The following is a 19,803-nucleotide window of genomic DNA, read 5'->3' on the forward strand; positions in this document are numbered from 1 at the left end:
AAAAATTACAAAAATTACAAAAATTACAAAAATTACAAAAATTACAAAAATTACAAAAATTACAAAAATTACAAAAATTACAAAAATTACAAAAATTACAAAAAATACAAAAATTACAAAACTTACAAAAATTACAAAAATTACAAAAATTACAAAAATTACAAAAATTACAAAAATTACAAAAATTACAAAAATTACAAAAATTACAAAAATTACAAAAATTACAAAAATTACAAAAATTACAAAAATTACAAAAATTACAAAAATTACAAAAATTACAAAAATTACAAAAATTACAAAAATTACAAAAATTACAAAAATTACAAAAATTACAAAAATTACAAAAATTACAAAAATTACAAAAATTACAAAAATTACAAAAATTACAAAAATTACAAAAATTACAAAAATTACAAAAATTACAAAAATTACAAAAATTACAAAAATTACAAAAATTACAAAAATTACAAAAATTACAAAAATTACAAAAATTACAAAAATTAGAAAAATTACAAAAATTACAAAAATTACAAAAATTACAAAAATTACAAAAATTACAAAAATTACAAAAATTACAAAAATTACAAAAATTACAAAAATTACAAAAACTACAAAAATTACAAAAATAAAAACTTCGTTTTTTTACCCTCGTATTTCAAACAATCTTTAAACTTGGGAAAAAAAAAACATTAAAAATAATGTTGAATGAATAATGTTTTTGCCTTCCTCACCTTACTGAGAAAAGGCTATAAAATCACTCGAAAAACGAAATTCTTAATTTGACCTCCTGGACCCACCTTCATGTATACATATCGACTCAGAATCAAATTCTGAGCAAATGTCTGTGTGTGTGGTGGGACGTTGATCGAAAAAAATTGCACTGGATTATCCCGGCACTGCCTGAACCGATTTAGACCGTTTTGGTCTCATTCGATCCGTCTTGGGGTCCCATAAGTCGCTATTGAAAATTATAAAGTTTAGTCAAGTACTTCAAAAGTTACGCTAAAAAAACGATATTAACAAAAGTCCGGAAGATTGTAAAAAGGGTGTTTTTTGTAAGAACCCCGTCATGCTATATATTTTTAGAAAGGTATTCAAAAGACCTTTCCAATGCGTCCAAAACATTGGAGATCTGACAACCTTATCAAAAGTTATAAGCACTTAAGCGTTATTTATGAACTTTTTAATGGCCGGATCTCAGATATTTTGACAAAAACGTTGTCCGGATCTATCATGCGACCTGTCGTTGAATAGGTAATTAAAAGACCTTTTCTACAAGTTTAAAAGATTGAAGATCTGACAACCCTATCAAAAGTTATAAGCTCGTAAGTGCCCTGAATTGTATGAATAATGAATCAAGTTGATAGAACACTGAAAGGTTTGTATCTATTTTGGATAGCATTACGCTCTAAATGTGAGGAAGGCACCAACCACCTAAAGGTGGATTAAGTAACGTTTTTTTCTATAACACCGTTAGCACCGCTCAAGTTTCATCTAAGTGCAACCGTAAAATTCACAATTTTACTATTTTATCTTCTTGTTTAGAGCGCCACTTTTGCACTCCATCTAACGAGGTCCAAAATCCTTCGTCTCCCCCCGGTTCCCCAAGAATCGCGTCCGCAGAGGAAAAGCTCCTTTCGCTGCCTTATCAGCGTTATCATTTAATAACGTTAAACTTCCACCGGGAGTATAACTTTTATTGCTGAACGGTGTGGCAGCGGCGGTTGAGGGGCAATTTTCAGCACTTTTTTTCCATTTTTTCAACTTCCCCCTGCCAGAGCTTTTCCAGGGGTTGACTTTTCCTTCCACCGTCACTTTTACTTTCTTTTGCGCTTATTTTATGAGCACACCCGTTGCTGGAGCAAAAAAAAACCCAACTTGAGGGGAGACTTTGTTTATGGCGTCCGCACATGTGCCCTTTCGGCGTTGATTTAGCTGTTCAAAAATGAATGATTTTCCGCAGTTTTTCCGCCGCCATTTTCCGCCGGCAGCTTTATCGCTCGCCAACCTTCATAAACACCTATGAATAGGCTGAGGTTTTTCCTCTTTTTTTTTTCAAGCAGTGAGTGTGAAAAGGCAATCTCCTGCTCACTTTGAGCTTAAAGTACCTCCGCCCCCGTCTCGGAAGGAGGAATGCTGCGGGACGAAACCGGAAGCAGGGCCAAACGTCCCCCCGGGGGATCACTTTCATTAACGAACGTCCCGAGACGGCACCTTCCGGAAGGTTTTGCAGGCAGTGTAGTGAAAGTTTGCCGCTCTGGCCGGGCAGTCAGCAGGGAGTTGGTGAAGCAGGTTCCTATGGGGGGAAAAGGATGTGGAGAGGGCGTTGCCAGATCGTTAACCTTTTCCGCTTTTTCTTAAAGTTGCGTCTCTCGGAATGGCGATGGTTTGTCGTTATTAATTAAAGACCGTTTCTACAAGGCTAGAGAAAGGGATGTTGAAATTTTAATTGCACAATCCATTAGTGAGGCTAGTTGGGTTTTTGAAGAATGAGGAAAGGGTTTTGTGGGGAAAATTAGGAGATAATCAAACGTGATGGACTTTGCTAAATTATTTTGTATCAATTATGGGCAAGTGGGCAAGTGTAACAAGCTAAGGAAATGCTCGTGGAAACTCGTTAAAGACTTAAAAAATCTGTGGGATTTTTTTTTATATTTGTCGGATATTTGTTTTCGGAAAGATCTTAAAATTTCACTTTTTTTTTACATTGAAAATTGGACCATTCGTTGCTGAGATATCGACATAAGAAAATGGAGGGTAGTTTGGGTGAAAACTTCAATTTTCCTGTTGTTTTTCTTTTATACCGCTGTATCTTAGCAACCAGAGGTCCAATCTTGAAGAGAAAAATCTTGATTTTCTGAACTTTAAAAAAAATGTTTTTAGAAATGGTCACTCATGGTCGAAAAACTGGAAATATTTCGCTGAAATAAATCTTGTAACGGGACCCTTTATCAAAAAATCTGCAAAGTACTTTTAAATGGCAAATTAAATTTTACATTTAAAAAATAGGTCAAACAATTGTATATAGGGACCATTTATAAATCACGTGGACACTTTTTTGAAAATATAAACCCTCTTAATTGTCCATACAAAAATACATTTTTTGCTTGGAGCGTTGACAATTGTAAACCTTCAATCTTCAAAAATTCTAAAAGGGTTAGTTTGTTCAAATTGAAAATCCGAGTATGAGCTTTTAAGGTATTTATAGTTTAGATTTAAAATTGATGGTTTGCACCTTTACCCAATTCCCAATACCCAATTTTATTACTTTAAAATTCAATCAAATAAAAATTGGGGTCTTGAAATTTGATTTATTTTACTTTTTTTAATTTGCTTCAAAATCCTTTCCTGACAAGTACATGTATTAAAATTTATTTATACTTAAAAACGCCGAATTTGTTCTGATTTTTTTAATCCATAAAGTATTTTGATAGTGAATGAGCAATTCCAGCTCAAATCGGGAATTTTTCTGGTACTTTTGTACCCGACCCTCTCCGATTCCAATGAAACTTTGTAGACATGTTATCCTAGGCCTATATAAGCTATTTTTGTGTATGTGGAGCCAATTATACTCGAAAATAACATTTGAGAAAGGCGCAAGTTATTTAAATATTTTTGCTTTTTGTAATTTTAAAATTACTGTAGCTCAAAACCGTTGCATCGTATCAAAAAGTGATCAAAAACAAACTTGTAGGAAATTTGAAGGGCTTTCTGAAAAATACACGCCACTTCAATTAGATTTTCAATTTTTTTGTTTTAAAAGTTAAATTTGAAAGTGATGTCACGATTTTTTTTCGTTCAAAATGTTTGAGGAAATATCCTAAAATGTCATAAAAAAGACTCACGAAAAATGCAGGATGGTATGTCTCTCCTAAAAAAATACAAATCATTTACCAAAAACATTTTTTTTTTAAGTGGTCTGAACGTCAAAATGTTTAAAAACCGATAGTGGGAATCGATTTCTTGGACAATTTTACATAAAAGTCTCCATATTGACCATTGTCCTATGTCCAATCCATGTGAAGATACAGCGGTTTAAAAAATAAAAATGATGAAAAAATTGTTTTTTTTTTTGTTATTTTTGGCGATTTCTATATGACAGACTTGATTTTTCAGTCTCGTAAATATTTTTACCGGAAAGCTCGTCCAATTTTCCATAAGTTTGCCTTTGACAGTGTAAGCTTAAATGCATTGCTCATAACTGAGAATAGAATATTTTGTTCAGTGTGGTAGAAGCCTGGATAGTAAATAAGCTTACGTAAATATAAAAACGAGTCAAATTAAAAAGCTGTAAAAGACACACTTATGGGAAATTGGACGAGCTTTCCGTTAAACATTTTTATGAGACTGAAAAATCAAGTCTGTCTTACAGAAATTGCCAAAAACCACCAAAAAACGTATTTTTTCAACATTTTTATTTTTAAAACTGCTGTATTTTCACAAGAATTAGACATAAACAATGGTCAATACTTTTATGTAAAATTGTCTAGGAAATTGATTCCCACTGTCGGTTTTAAAAAATTTAAGCGACTAAAAATTGAAAAATCTAATAGAAGTGGCGTGTATTTTAATTTCAGTGTATATTTTTCAGAAAGCCCTTCACATTTCCTACAAGTTTGTCTTTGATCACTTTTGGATACGATACAACTGCTTTGAGATACGGTAATTTTTAAATTACAAAAATATTTAAATAACTTACGCCCTTTTCAAATGTTATGTTCGAGTAAAATTGGCTCCATATTAGGATGTAACAAAAATGACTTTTTGGCGGGCATTCAGGGGTTTGTTCCGGTGGGCATACTGAGCCCAAATCCCAAATATGAGCTTGGATGGACGTAACAGGAGCTGGCGCTCCGCCCTTCAATTTTAAATGGGATTTAACCCGTAAATAAAGATTTTTTCAAAAATGTAAATTTTTTAGGCATTTTGGCCATTGAAGCGTTTACCAAAAACATCACTGGCGTGTAGGCCAGATTCTTGCGCATCTTTTGGTATATATAACATTGAAGTTTGGAGCACCCTAGAGCTCGGTACAGACCTTCAAAGTTTAGCATTTTTTCAAAAAATCGGTTCCAGCAAAATCAAATGGCGTCTCGGGCGTCGCGAGACGCGACGCATATCTTTTTTGCCGGGGCCGATTTTTCGAAAAAAATGCCTAACTTTGAAGGTCTGAACCGAGCTCCAGGGTGCTCCAAACTTCAATGTTATATATACCAAAAGATGCGCAAGGATCTGGCCTACACGCCAATGATGTTGAAAATAAACGCTTCAGTGGCCAAACCGCCTCAAAAATTGTCATTTTTGAAAAAATCTCTTTTTACGGGTTAAATCCCATTTAAAATTGAAGGGCGGAGCGCCAGCTCCTGTTACGTCCAATCAAGCTCATATTTGGGATTTGGGCTCAGTATGCCCACCGGAACAAACCCCTGAATGCCCGCCAAAAAGTCATTTTTGTTACACTCTACTCCATATACACAAATATAGCTTATATAGGCCTAGGATAACATGTCTACAAAGTTTCATTGGAATCGGAGAGGGTCGGGTACAAAAGTACCAGAAAAAATCCCGATTTGAGCTGGAATTGCTCGAATTAAAAAAAAAAATATTTTTTCTTAAAGCTTGTACGATCGAAATATTTTAAAAATATTGCATTAGTTTTTCATTCAAACAAAATGCAAGTCCTTGCCAAGGGTTGTAAACGCCAAGAACAAAGACCAACAAACCCCCGCCAAGGCAAAGGTCACGTGCTAAACTTCACCTGGTTTTACGACGCTTTATGCAACGCTCTGCGGAGCACCTGTTTGGTGTGCAAACAATTTACCGACCATTTCAGCTCATTTTCAAAAACACCCAACAAACTTTACTGTTCCACTCTCACTCTCGGTACGGTGGCATAAATTTGTCACGATCCCATATGCGCATGCCAACTTGAATGTTTCGGCCCCCCCTTGAAAATTCTGGTTCTGGAAGTGATTTTCATGGGGGTGTTTCAATTTCGTCTCATTTCCTGCGTCGGATTTTTTTTTTTTTTTTTGTTGAGAAAACAAGTGTGCCTTATGCCTCGCGGGGGAAATATTTATTAGAAAGGTTATCTTCTTTTCCGTATCATCAGGGAGTTGGTTGAAGAAACGAATTAAGTCTTCACCGTGAGGAGTGGGGTAAAAGTGTGATATTTTGACAAATTATCAAAAGTTTTTAGACATGTTAAAAAATGAGTTATGAAAAGTTTTTTCACCATTTTCAGAAAAAAACCTTAAATTTTCAAAAATGTACCAATATTGCACAATTACCCTATTTGTGCATTTTCCCCAAAAAAAGCACTTGAACCTCTGAACCAGAAGCACTAAACGACATGCAGCGTATAATGAGAAGGACGCAGTTGACACCAGGCTCGGCAGATCCTCAGAGTAAATATTGTTTTATGACGACCATAAGCGGTTTGCCTGCTTTGGGTGGTTGGTTCTCTCCGTTATTAGGGATTATGACCGGAGGCAGATCGTCGGCTGAGAAGGGAAAATTAGTGACACGAAGGGGGGACTCGGTACTAATGGCTTTTGGAAGCTGGAAATTTAGTTTTGAAATGATTTTTTTTTTTTTGAGTTCTTTTGAAAACAAACATCCTTCAAAAAAACAAATTGAAATAACACAAAAAGATTTTTTTTGACGAGATTCTAACCTGAGTCATGTTTAACGCTACGTTGGACTGTCACTTTACGAATAAAGCCAATATTTTTATTGTTATTATAACAAAAAAGCTCAATTTAAACTTAGGGCAAACTCGCTCTCAATTTATGTATTTTTTCAATTTTTGATCAAAAATGACGTTTCTCAAGGCTTCGTTATCCAACAAAGACATGCAACTTTCTCTACCAAAATCCTTCCACAAAATCCTTCTTTCACGTGTGTCCCCTTTAAGCCTCTCCTGGCAGTCATAAATTTAGCTTTTTCCCCTAGACTTGACATCCACTTCCTTCTGCTTTGTCCCACCACAGTCAACCAATCAGCACAGACAAAAAGACGTTAATTATCGATTATTTCTATCTTAAATCGATCAAAACAGCTTCAAACAGCTGTCAAATGCGTGTAAACAAGCTGTGGTGAATATAGCTTTGCCGTGGTGAGTTGATCAAAATACTCGTTAAATTTTTGATTCATGGATTCTAAAAGTGATTCAAATCTGTTTGTCTGTGCCACCAGTATCCCTTAACTTTGCGGTCCTTCTGGAACGATGTCATTTCTACCCGCAGGGGCCAAAAGTTGTCCCGAAAAATCCACAAACACACAAGTTACCATAAATTTACTTTTGCCTAAATTATTACACCGGGCTTTACTTCATCATCGTCGTCGTAGTCGTGAATCCTCCTTTTACTGCGCGCCGAAATCGTCTCCTAATACCTGCGATTATGACCCTTTTCCCCTTGGAAGACGACGCTTTTTACGACAATTTTACACCGGAGAGTTGAACTTTCCTTTGTGAGAGAGAAGGAGAGTTTATCGGTTTAAGTTTTGAGGAAAAGGGACGTAAATTTTCTTTTGTTGCCAAATTTTGAAAGTTTAAAGTTTATTAATTTAAAATCAATATAAAAAAATCTCTAAATAAAAATATTAAAAATGCTACAAATTGGAACTAATTTTATTAAAGCTCCAAATTCATAAGCATTCCTGCACAGAACTCCCCATAAACAAAATATAACAACACTCACACAGAAAGAGAGCGCCCCCTCTTCAGTTGAATGCTGCATTCAATTTTCAGGATCCCCCATCTGTGCTTGTGCGTATACTCTGTACACGAGAGTTCGTAATCAATATTAGATGCAGGAAAGTTTTCCTCTTTACATTCACCGAAAAACTCCAATCTGGTGGGGTTTGGCATCGAGTCAACACTGTTTGAAAAAGACCTGTAATTTTACATGAAACTTACTGTATTATTTTTTTATTCAAGAAAAAACAATCTGTGGGAATTTAACCTCAAAATATGTACTTAAAATTAAACAGACAAAAAAATTACAATAATTTTCATGAAATTTTATTTTTATTTCTGTGTCCACCCGTCCACATCCAATAACTGCTTGCAGCAAATGCCGGCTTTCGGGATTCCTTCACTACACCCAACCCACGCGACTCCCCACATTGTTTGCTATACAAAAGGGTCCTCGTTTTGGTCCATCATCACAGCCATATCGCACACGCACCACAACCCAAACAGAGCGCAAAGAGCTCTCAATACACCAATACTACGCTCTCTCTCGGCTCTGTTTTGTTATCATCCTCCTAGTTGTTGCAAAAAAACGCTCTCGTTTCTACTTGAGAGAAAACACCAATACCAGCGCGCTCTTGTTTCCATTGTGAGAGCAAGATGAAAGAGATGCTGTGCAATATTAAAGATGATGGGTTTTACATGCGATTTTCGGTGAAATTACTGAAATTTTGATGAATATTTTTTTAAAGGAATTTTTGGAAATGGTTAATATAATAGCTAATATTTCATAATAATCCTTAAAGTTTAAATACAATGAAGAAAAATCACAATCACTAAATCATGATTCGTGATCGCAATCATCAATTGCAAACACTAATGATGATGATGCCATCGTCGTTCGTTGGACTCTGTTTTTGGGATTCTTCCCTCTTTATCCAGTCATTCGCGCAATGTTACTTTCATCAACAACATTGTGTTTGTTGGTAGGTATTGTGCGCCGTATAAAAGTCTCTTTTTCTCTCTCTTGAAGCTAGCTAGCTCACTTTCAGAGCAGTCAGTGCTTTAGCAGTTGATTTTCCCCTAATGTTTAATGGTGCGATTCTTGGCGAGTCTTCTCTTCCACTCTGTTCTCTTGCTGAAGTTTACCTCACTTTACCGTGATTACACTTCATTCTTTCGGGGGTTTCTGCTTTGCTTCCATGTTCACTGGTTTTGATGGGAACAAATTGTTTTTAGGCAAGAAAGTGTTGTGTTATTGCGAATTTGTGGTCAAGTGGTCCTCATGAAAAATATGTAAATGAATAAAAAAAATAATCAAAAGACTTTAAAAATTTTACTGTTTATGATACATTGTATGATTTTTTTAAAAAATATTTTGGTCACCTCTGTTTTTGAGTAATTTTACTTTTTCTTTATCTTAAATTGTGATAATTTCACACCATACAATTTATTTAAAGATCAGTAGTAGTTCGGACACATTTTTTTTTCTAGTCAATTTTATGTTTGAAAATGTCTAATTTTTCCCCAAATACTGTGTAACCTTACACCAACATATTTTCTTCTTTATGTTATATTTTTTAGGCATATAAATTTAGGTAAATTCAATAAAAAACTGTTAATTTATACTTTATATCTATACTTTCGGGGTCCGGTGGTTTAGTGGTTAGCGTTATAGTCTCTAAACCCCAGTATGGCCTGGGTTCAATCCCAGACGGACCCGGTGGCATTTTTCGAGACGAGATTTGCCTGACCACGCCTTCTATCGGATGAGGAAGTAAAACGTCAGTCCATTTGCGTAAAAGAGGTTTTGGGTGACTCACCACAAATAACCTTCGGACGCCTAGAAATGAGCAGAAACTTGCAACAGAGACCACAAAAGACCCGGGGGTCGTTAAAGCGGATTACTTTGCTTTTTATCTATACTTTGAATACACAAAAAATGTACTAAATAACTCTAAGAAACTGGTATTCTATTAAATTCAAATAACAAAAATTATAGAGTTTTGTTATTCAGTTAAACCCGAGGTTAAACCCATTATTATATCTTCAAAATATGAATAAAGATAAAATGGTTATAATAGTTCCATTTGAAAAAGTTATAATCTCAAGTTTATGTCGCAATATGGATATCAAACCACGCGTAATTTTGAATGCTTTTTTAATTCATTAGAGCTCTTGTTTTTTTTTTTTTTTTTTTGAAGGTACATAAATTTTTTACAAAATTTCGTATTTGTCGAAAATACCCAAATTTTTTACAAAATTTCGTATTTGTCGAAAATACCCAAATTTTTTAAGTTTACATTATAGATGGGTAATTCTCTACCAACTCACACGAAATCGGGAAAAGTTGCCCCGACCCCTCTTCGATTTGCGTGAAACTTTGTCCTAAGGGGTAACTTTTGTCCCTGATCACGAATCCGAGGTCCGTTTTTTGATATCTCGTGACGGAGGGGCGGTACGACCCCTTCCATTTTTGAACATGCGAAAAAAGAGGTGTTTTTCAATAATTTGCAGCCTGAAACGGTGATGAGATAGAAATTTGGTGTCAAAGGGACTTTTATGTAAAATTAGACGCCCGATTTGATGGCGTACTCAGAATTCCGAAAAAACGTATTTTTCATCGAAAAAAACACTAAAAAAGTTTTAAAAATTCTCCCATTTTCCGTTACTCGACTGTAAAAAATTTTGGAACATGTCATTTTATGGGAAATTTAATGTACTTTTCGAATCTACATTGTCCCAGAAGGGTCATTTTTTCATTTAGAACAAAATTTTTCATTTTAAAATTTCGTGTTTTTTCTAACTTTGCAGGGTTATTTTTTAGAGTGTAACAATGTTGTACAAAGTTGTAGAGCAGACAATTACAAAAATTTTGATATATAGACATAAGGGGTTTGCTTATAAACATCACAAGTTATCGCGATTTTACGAAAAAAAGTTTTGAAAAAGTTACTTTTTGCGTTTCTCTTTGTTTCGTCGTCCGTGTCTGTCGCGGGTGACCATGAACGGCCATGATCGATGACGACCAACTTTTTCAAAACTTTTTTTCGTTAAATCGCGATAACTCGTGATGTTTATAAGCAAACCCCTTTTGTAATTGTCTGCTCTACAACTTTGTAGAACATTGTTACACTCTAAAAAATAACCCTGCAAAGTTAGAAAAAACACGAAATTTTAAAATGAAAAATTTTGTTCTAAATGAAAAAATTACCCTTCTGGGACAATGTAGATTCGAAAAGTACATTAAATTTCCCATAAAATGACATGTTCCAAAATTTTTTACAGTCGAGTAACGGAAAATGGGAGAATTTATAAAACTTTTTTAGTGTTTTTTTCGATGAAAAATACGTTTTTTCGGAATTCTGAGTACGCCATCAAATCGGGCGTCTAATTTTACATAAAAGTCCCTTTGACACCAAATTTCTATCTCATCACCGTTTCAGGCTGCAAATTATTGAAAAACACCTCTTTTTTCGCATGTTCAAAAATGGAAGGGGTCGTACCGCCCCTCCGTCACGAGATATCAAAAAACGGACCTCGGATTCGCGATCAGGGACAAAAGTTACCCCTTAGGACAAAGTTTCACGCAAATCGAAGAGGGGTCGGGGCAACTGCTGTGTGAGTTGGCGGAGAATTACCCAGATTTCAAAGAACGCGAAGTTATATATGCTTCATACATTTAAATTATGTATGTTTCATATAAATATTTCTTCACACTGAGAATCCTGAATCGAGTCGAGGCTCGAGCCAAAATTCTCAGAGGGTTCGTTTGATTCCCCTATTGCAAATTAACAACAATTTTGAAATTTTTAGTATTTTGTGAAAAATTTCACTATTTTCAAAAAACTCGAATAAAATTAAAAAGCATAACGAATTTCGCGTCGTTTGTCATTCATATTGCAATTTTTAACGGTATTGGTGAAAATTCAATTCAATCAATTCAACTTAAAATAAGAATCCTCAAAAAATGTTTTTAAATGCTGTTGAATAAAAATAAAACAAATCAATAATGTTTAATCTTAATTTCTCATATCATTGTTTATGGCTTTGTTATAAAATTTGATAACAATACAAATGCAAATTTCATTTCAAACAGGACAATTTTAGGCTTTTTTCAAATTTCACACACACAAATCTAGAGTTTTTTTTAGAAAGTCCAATAAGCTATTGTGTTTTATATGTTTATAAGACCTTTTAAAAAAACTCTAGAAATGTAAAAAATACTTTTGTTTAAAGTTTTAGAATTCTGGCTTGAAATTTGAACTATTATGTAATTATTTTAAGCTGAAACTGGACGCCAGTTTTTGGCCAATTTCTGTTCAACTTAAATTAATTTTTGAACTCCACAGATTGGTTGCTATTAACATATTTATCATCTGCAAAAAAAACAGATTTTCCTAAGTTGAGGCATTTTCCTTAAATTTGTATAAATTTTCCAAAATCTCGAGTCGTTGTTGATATCAATATGGCACTACTTTCCCATTTAACCTTTAAAAAAAACATTGTTTCTAACTTGAAAAAAAAAATAATAGCAAAAAATTAACAAATAAGGCCATGGCATGGCAAACTTTATTTCAACTTTTTGCCCATGATAACTAGGCTACAAATTCGAAATTTAAAACAAATTTGTACTAGCCGTATCACTAAAAAAATAAATTCTCAAAAACGTTTTTTTAAGTTTATGTTAGTATTTTCTTTCAAATATATTTCTAAATTTTGTAATAAGACGTAACCTATTGAAAGGGCTTAAAGCTCTTGTTTTGAAAACGTTCAAATGCTAGGATGGATTTTTTAAATTTAGAAATTATTTTCAAAAAAAGAGCAAAATATTTCACATATTTAAATATTCAATTGTTAACATTACTAAAATAGAATTTGTAAAACACTTTAAGGAACTGATGTATGATTTAAAAAAAATATTTCAGAAATCAAACATTGTTTTTTTTTAAATAAAAATGCAAAGTAGATATTTTTGAAGGATACATATTTTGGAAACAATTTTGATAGAGCATCAAATACTTAAAATTTTTAAGTGAATGCATCACTTCATTCGCACACTTTGTTCTCTACACAGACAAAAAAAGTTGAATCAAAATGTTGAAAATTTGGTAGGTTGAATATTAACTCTATTTTTGAGAAATATTACATAAAAAATGTGTAAAAATGTGAACCTGATGAATATTCATCTAAAACTGATGAAAATTCATCATTTTCTAGGGTAAAATTCATCATTTTTTTAGCCACAAAATCTGTCACCATTTCCTGATGAATATTACCATCATTTTTTTTCTTCTGTGTATCCCACAGTAGCACTCCCAAAACAGATGAAAATCCCCGAAAAACCGTGTATCAAACCCAATCCACTCTCTCTACCCCCTTATAATCCTCCCATGGCAGTCTTCTCTCCCGCAAGTCTCCGCACGAGAACAACCCAGCTTTAAACTTTTAGTCAGTTGTAAACCAAACGTAAACCCAAACGCATGGGTCTGGCCTGCTACGACCTGTGTCTAGTCTTTAGTCGTACAACGTAAAACTCTTCTCAACGCGTGAAACAAAATAATCGTAGAAAAGCATGCAAGGAAGAGAGGAAAACTTGCGTTGAGAGAGAGTGAGCGATGAACAAAAGCTTGATGCTGAGAGCGAGGACGAAAGAACAAAACCGAACTCCTGCGAGCGGGCTCGGCTCAGTCAACCGAAGGATGTCGCCGACGAATGTCGTTTAGAAAACGGGGTGGGATTTGTGCGGTAGAATAGGCAACGTACGAACCCGACAGGATAATTCGATAAAAGTGTGACGCGAGCGCGATTTTCGCAACAAATAGAGGTGAAAATATCGCGTGTGAGAGAGAACGAGAGAGAATGGTTTCATTGTGATGATCTTTTTCGAGCTGATAAAAATAAACGAGGAAGAGAGTGCGTGATCTGTGATTTTTTGCTGCAATTTTACACGAAAGGACTATTTTTGGAGGATATTTTTGCTGCTCCAACAAAATAAAGTGCCCAGTGACCATCGCGGTGTATCTGTGTAGTAGTGTGCGATATTTCGCAGTGGGGAAGCTTATCGATTTTTCGTCCCTGCCGAGCAATTTTGAGTGTGCGGAGAGCGTCGTCCTTAAAGGGAGGGGAGGGGTTGCAATTTGCATTGTACAACACACGATAAGAAGCATCGTCGCGTGTGAACTTCAGAAGGACATTTACAGAGCTGTGATGTTACGCTAAAATAACCTCGTCGAGACCTGCACAATAAACCGAACCAATTAACGAACCGTCAAAATTCGTCCTCGATGCTCAGAAAGGATACCGCCGCAACCGTCAAACACAAGGATATTCGACGGCGTCAATTTGGTGAAAGAAGCTGCGAAAGTGAATCCCAAAGGCCAGCCACATCAGCCCAGCAAAACCAAAATGCTGCTGTTTCAAATCTTAAAGTATTGATTTTCAAACTCCAACAAAACCACCCAAATTGGCAACCCTAGCCTTTTGTTTACTTTGCGTGTATGTGTTTGTGCACCCTGTGTTTTGTTGGTTATGTTTTTGTTTATGCCGGCGCAGCAATTCGCGCCGAACTCTAGTTTGGACCAAACTCTGTGATAAATAGACGTTATTTCTTTACGTTCTGTAATTAGTTTTGTGCTTGTGAGTGAAACTTAGTTTTTGGCAACCGCTACAAAAAAAACGCTTTTGTTTGTGTATTATATCTGTCGTGAGCAGCAGCAGCCGAAAACAAAATGATTATTTGTATCTCTGGATTTATTATAGGTGGAAGGTAGAGTTTTACTTTTGTTTCATATATTTTAATTAGGTTTACTTTTATCAAATTCGAATTAGTTCCGTTTTAATTTGTAAGCTTAGGTCATTTCTGTACCATAATTTCCTCATTTAATTCTGTGTGTCCACAATTCATGACGAATGCCTGTATAGATGATTCATGCTGAACACTAGTATGCTTGATTTGTTTGTTTCTCTGTTTAAGTTCAACACGTACCAACCATTGACTTTTGTTATCAGTGAAATAACCTCACTTTTTGGCACCCTCGAAAAGGTCAAACTAGAACAAATTTGTTTATGAATCTTATTTCAAGCGAAACAATGTAAATTGGCAACAAAAAGTGTAAACAAACAGTCAGTTCTTTTCGTTTTGGTATAAACTGTTTGTTTACACTTTTTGTTGCCAATTTACATTGTTTTGCCTTTCTTGTAAACATATCGGTTATGTATTGACGCTTCCAATTTATATTTTCTCTTAATCATAACAAATTTTTCATTATTTGTGAAAAACAATTTAAAATCGATTGTTCGCTAGTTTTAAGGTAACTTTTCAAAATATGTAAATAAATACGCATTCTGGTGATTGTTCACATTAAGTAAGAGTAAGAGTTATGAGCTTTTTGTTTACATCCAAGAGTGTCATATTCCTATTGTTAGTTTGACATTTGTCTCCTTGATCCAAGATGATACTTGTGTCTTTTTGAAAATTATTCAAGAATTTAACTATTTTTTTTTCGAGATGAGGGTTTATCTACAATTTAATTTAGCACATTTTTTGCCACATAAGAGGGGTCCAACAATGAGGCTTTCTAGTCAGAAATTTACCTACACATCAGATTTCCTATCTCTTTCTAGCAAAAGTTTTTTGTCAGGCAACTTCTAGCTGGTGTTTTTGACTGACCGCCCGATATATCAGCTGACATACTTCGCAGGGTTGTGACAGCTACAGCTCGATCATTTTTTGCATCAGGACACTGTGACGAGAAGTTCGTCATTTTTGGGTTAAATTATATTTTTTCACTGGGCCTAGAAAGCCTTATACAAAAACAAATTAATAGTTTGATTCTATTTTTTTATTTTAATATTGTAAGCAGGCCTACAAGACTTTAACTTTTTGAATCTGTCAAATTGGCAAAGCGTTGTTGATTCATCGTCAACCAAACTGCTGTTCGCTGTGATCTGCTTGCTGTGTTGAACGATTCCAAAGTTCAGCTCAAATTCACCACTGAATTTCCATTTAAAAATTACCTCTTTTCAAAAAACCACTCAACCGTCAAACCAACTCAAGTGTCGCTGTTCTCATATCTCTGTGCATTCCCCCTCCCTTTTCCAACGTCCTGTTTGTTATTCTATTCAAATTCAACCCCCTTCCATTGCACCCTTTCTGAAAAGAGTATCATACAGAAAATATAAAAAAAATTAGACTATCCACCTCTTAATTGTTATGGTAATCACCACGGCAGCGCTCGATCGACGACGGGAAAACTACATAATTTTAGAAGGAATAAAAAATTATCGCGTAAAGCCCGCATCACAAACTATAATACACCTCACGAACTCACGTTTTTTGCTCATCCCAAACCATGGAACTCGCTCATTTTCATAATTTTCCACTTTTCCATCACATCGGGACTTCCGGAGCGGCATGAAGGGAGGAAAGCCATTTCCTTTTGAATTTCCCACCCTACCTGAATCCACCATTGAACGTGGTGGGGAAGCTCACACAAAGATGTCGATTTATTGAGCTCTCTACACCCCCGCTTTGACATGTGAAAAGGCCAGCAGGTCGATACAGTGAAATCCTGGAATGTTGGAATGTTTTTGTTTAAAGTGGTGAATATGCGGTGACAGTTGTATTCACCACAAAGACATCTGTTGGAGTTGATCGAATCTTATTAAGAAGTCGATAGAAAAATTTGATCGTGTAATGTGTAATCGGTTACATCGGAGGACCCCTCAATGTCATTAAGTCCTACACGATTATTACAAAACACTCAAAATTGAATTCGTGTTTCTTTTCATAATGAAAGCATTCTACTCAAAATTGAGTAAGTTTACTTTAATCGCTTTTTGTTGATTTTTAATCAAGTTACCAAGAGTCTCCTGTAAAACTGAATGTTTATCTCCCCGCACCGTGTCTGCTTCTTATCGGGAGATGCAAATTCAGGAAGCGAGCGAGCTCCCCGAGCTGTCAGTTCACACCAAACCAAGCGAGTGCAATCAAGCTCGATGATAATGGTATTACATCCTCCATCCCCTCATCACACCTACACGTTTCTTTTGTATTGGTAAAATCCCCGCGTCCTCACGTCGTTCTGACAGTGACAGGTGATATTAATAATCTCCTTTTTTCGGTGGGGGCCACTTTCGCCCTCCTGTCAATGCGGGATGGATGCCAAAATCGTCGCCTGTCGTTTATCAACGCCGGCTAGATGGCAGCACTGCCATGACAACCGGAACAAAAGTGAAGCAAGAGAGTCTATTTTTGCCGGAAATAAATTGCTTTTGTTCATGGAGCGTGATGGCGGAATGTTTTGTGTTCCTGCTGCTCAGACGAATCCGCAAGATTTATTAGAACTTTTGACAAGCCCCAGGCGTCACTAATTTCGGTGGCGAAGACGTCAACATGGCGGCCGTCCCAGAGGCGCGTGTCTCGCCACACGACCGGCTCGTCCTTCGAGGAAATCTCGCTCCTTTTGTGTTTTCCTTCCTCCTTGACCATCTGCCCTGGTCCGCCGTCAATCCGCTGTCTGATTAGCGGGCGCCCTCTGAGAGTTTGAGAGGCGTCTCTGTTTCCCGGCTTTGTTTACACCCACATGGTGAAGTGCCTCATCCTTTCAAAAAACACTAAACACATGTGGCAAGACGGACGGCACTTTCTTGCGGGAACCTGTGGTGTGGATTTGAAGAAACGGTGCCCCACATGTTTGTACTCTAAAAATAATTCCAAAAAAGTTCAAATGTGGTTGAACTCTTCCGCGCCCCGTTTGGCGCCCAACCTCCTACATATTCATCTAAACTCTCTCCACCTTAACCAAACACAGAGTTCCCAACGGCGAGCCGTTCCAGATATCTACACGTACATATAAATGGAACCCGCTAGCGCGGCCGGGGAGTATGTGGTTCCGCTTGATCGCCCAAGCTTGAAACTAATAAATAAAATTTTTAATTAAGCAAAATTATGTGATCGCGACGACGACGACGACGCAGCCGGGAAACGTGCCAGAACGTCGCCAGTGGCCACGTGATGGCGCGTTCACCCCGGACTTATCTCCGTAATTACAGGGCTGCGGCGCGCTGGTGGAAATGTGGCCGCGGCCATTAGCAGATATAGTTCAGAACTCTCGCCAACGCACGTATCGCGGATATATTCCAACTATGGTGTCGTGTCGAAGAAGGGGAAATAGTTACCGTTTACAAGGCATTATTGTTTTATTGTGTTTTGCCCCCTTTTTTTGGACATAGGGTGCGCTATCTATGATATAAAGCACTCTATTTCATGAGTAATCGGCAAAAGCTGCTTAAGTTCTTATTAATTCCTAAATTGCTGTTATTGAGTTTCATCAAGTGCCATTTTCATACAAAAATCTAATTTTGATAGGACTCAAATTTGCGTAAAAATTGTTTACACTTTCCCATGTTTTGGCAGATGTCGCTAAAACACATTTACAGTGTAGAATTAATTCACGTAATGAACAGTTTCGTGGACCCCTCGTCATGTAAACAATGGTCTACCCCAAAGAAAATAACTAACCCGACTATATCAGGCTTGTCGGTCAGCGTAGAGGTCGATGAATCGTTCAATATCGACAAACTATTTGTTTACTATTATGAGATTATTCCAGAAACGATAGAAAACTTTCAAACCACAGCTCTAAAAATCCACCTTTGTTTACCATATCCCAAGGGTAGCCGGCCCACGTGGTCGCTCGAAACTTAAGAAGCATAACAAGCTGCCAGCCCGGCTGGAACAGATGTCACGTTTTCCCGCGAAACCAACTGTTGAGCGTCCCGAGGATTTAACATAAGAGAAACCTGATTTTGTAATTGCATTCATGTATCAGTTTTCAATTTTTTAAGCGTTTCCTCTCTTTTGCTTTGCTCGACCTTTCCTGACGGCCTGCACTGCACACTGGTGTTGTCTCGCAAGAAATCTTCAACCCCTGAAAACATCTGCTCCCTTTTTCATGGTCACAGAGCGTGTTTTAATCATCCTTTTTGTTTCGTCTCTCTCTCTCTTACATTTTCGTAGTTTTCCACAAAAGATCGATCGTCCATCCCAGATTTACTCGACACACCATCATCATCCCGGTAGTGGTAGTGGTATCCTGTCGGCCAGTGGTGCCAGCACCAGCAGCAATGCCAGCAGTAGCCTCTGCGGAGGTTCGGCGGCGGCGGCCGTTGTTGCCAACAACGGTACCGGAGGGTACGTGTACCTGCCCCAGACGACGACCCAGCAGCACTATGTGCAGCCCCAGCAGCTGGCGTACCATCATCACCACCAGCCCAACAGTTACCACCACAGCCAGCTCGGTGGCGGCCACCAGACGGCCATGGCCACCCCGACGCTGCACAAAAAGGGCTCGATCCGGAGTAATGGCGAAGTGCTCAAGCGGACCCGCGGTCAGAATGCGTAAGTACTCCTAAAAAAAAACAACCAAGCAGCGAAAGTCCAGACTTCCGTAACTGTCAGAATGACATAACCTATATGTTTGCCGACCGGCTGCACCGTAATGGTGCGCTAATCCAATTGACCAAGCCGCAAGAATCGATACTTGCAGCGGTCAGCATGGGGTTGCGTGTACGCGGCCGCCAGAGTTGCGCTATAATTATCCACCATTTCGGGCCCGATGTGTGCACTCCAAGTGCACCGACATAACCTTAATTAATGTCGTGTAAATCCACTCTAATGGGATTATTCCGCGATGACAGCTCGCGAGCATGTTGGGACTCGACCGGTACTGAAAAGTATGACATCTTGCTTGTTTATAATTAGCATACTTCCCAAAGTTTCTCACATTAATTGGACGACACGTCGTCCATTGACCCAACCCCCTTGCGTGAATACAACGAAACAATGGAATATTCAAATTTACGCCATCCATAAATAACACCTATAATTTGCTACACCCTCCCGAATTTAAGAAAAAAGACACGCGTAAAACGGCCATTCTCCTCTCCAAACCGACACTGCCGACACCTGGTTTTGAATTGGTCGTACTACGCCGACGTAAACAAGTCGAAAGAAGACTGGGAAAAACTTTTTTATTTACGACCGCTTCAGCGGTAAACAGCGGCTCTCCTGAGAATTCGAGTCTCTCTCACGATGTTTTGAA

At 36.9% G+C, this 19,803-nt stretch overlaps 1 protein-coding gene across 5 annotated transcripts in view; it reads left to right on the forward strand.

Moving 5' to 3' along the window:
- Positions 1–19,803, forward strand: part of LOC120429394 (IQ motif and SEC7 domain-containing protein 1) — a 223,131-nt gene that overhangs the window by 179,151 nt on the left and 24,177 nt on the right. For 3 of the 5 annotated variants that reach the window (XM_052708734.1, XM_052708733.1, XM_039594547.2), the window contains one exon: positions 18,720–19,100. In XM_052708734.1, coding sequence (XP_052564694.1) covers positions 18,720–19,100 — 381 coding nt within the window. Of the gene's footprint in view, positions 1–13,406; positions 14,128–14,315; positions 14,466–18,719; positions 19,101–19,803 lie in introns of those variants that run through there. The other 2 variants (XM_039594549.2, XM_039594548.2) reach the window with 2 other exon arrangements.

This window comes from Culex pipiens, chromosome 2, assembly GCF_016801865.2.
Source record: "Culex pipiens pallens isolate TS chromosome 2, TS_CPP_V2, whole genome shotgun sequence".
NCBI classification, from domain to species: Eukaryota; Metazoa; Arthropoda; class Insecta; order Diptera; family Culicidae; genus Culex; species Culex pipiens.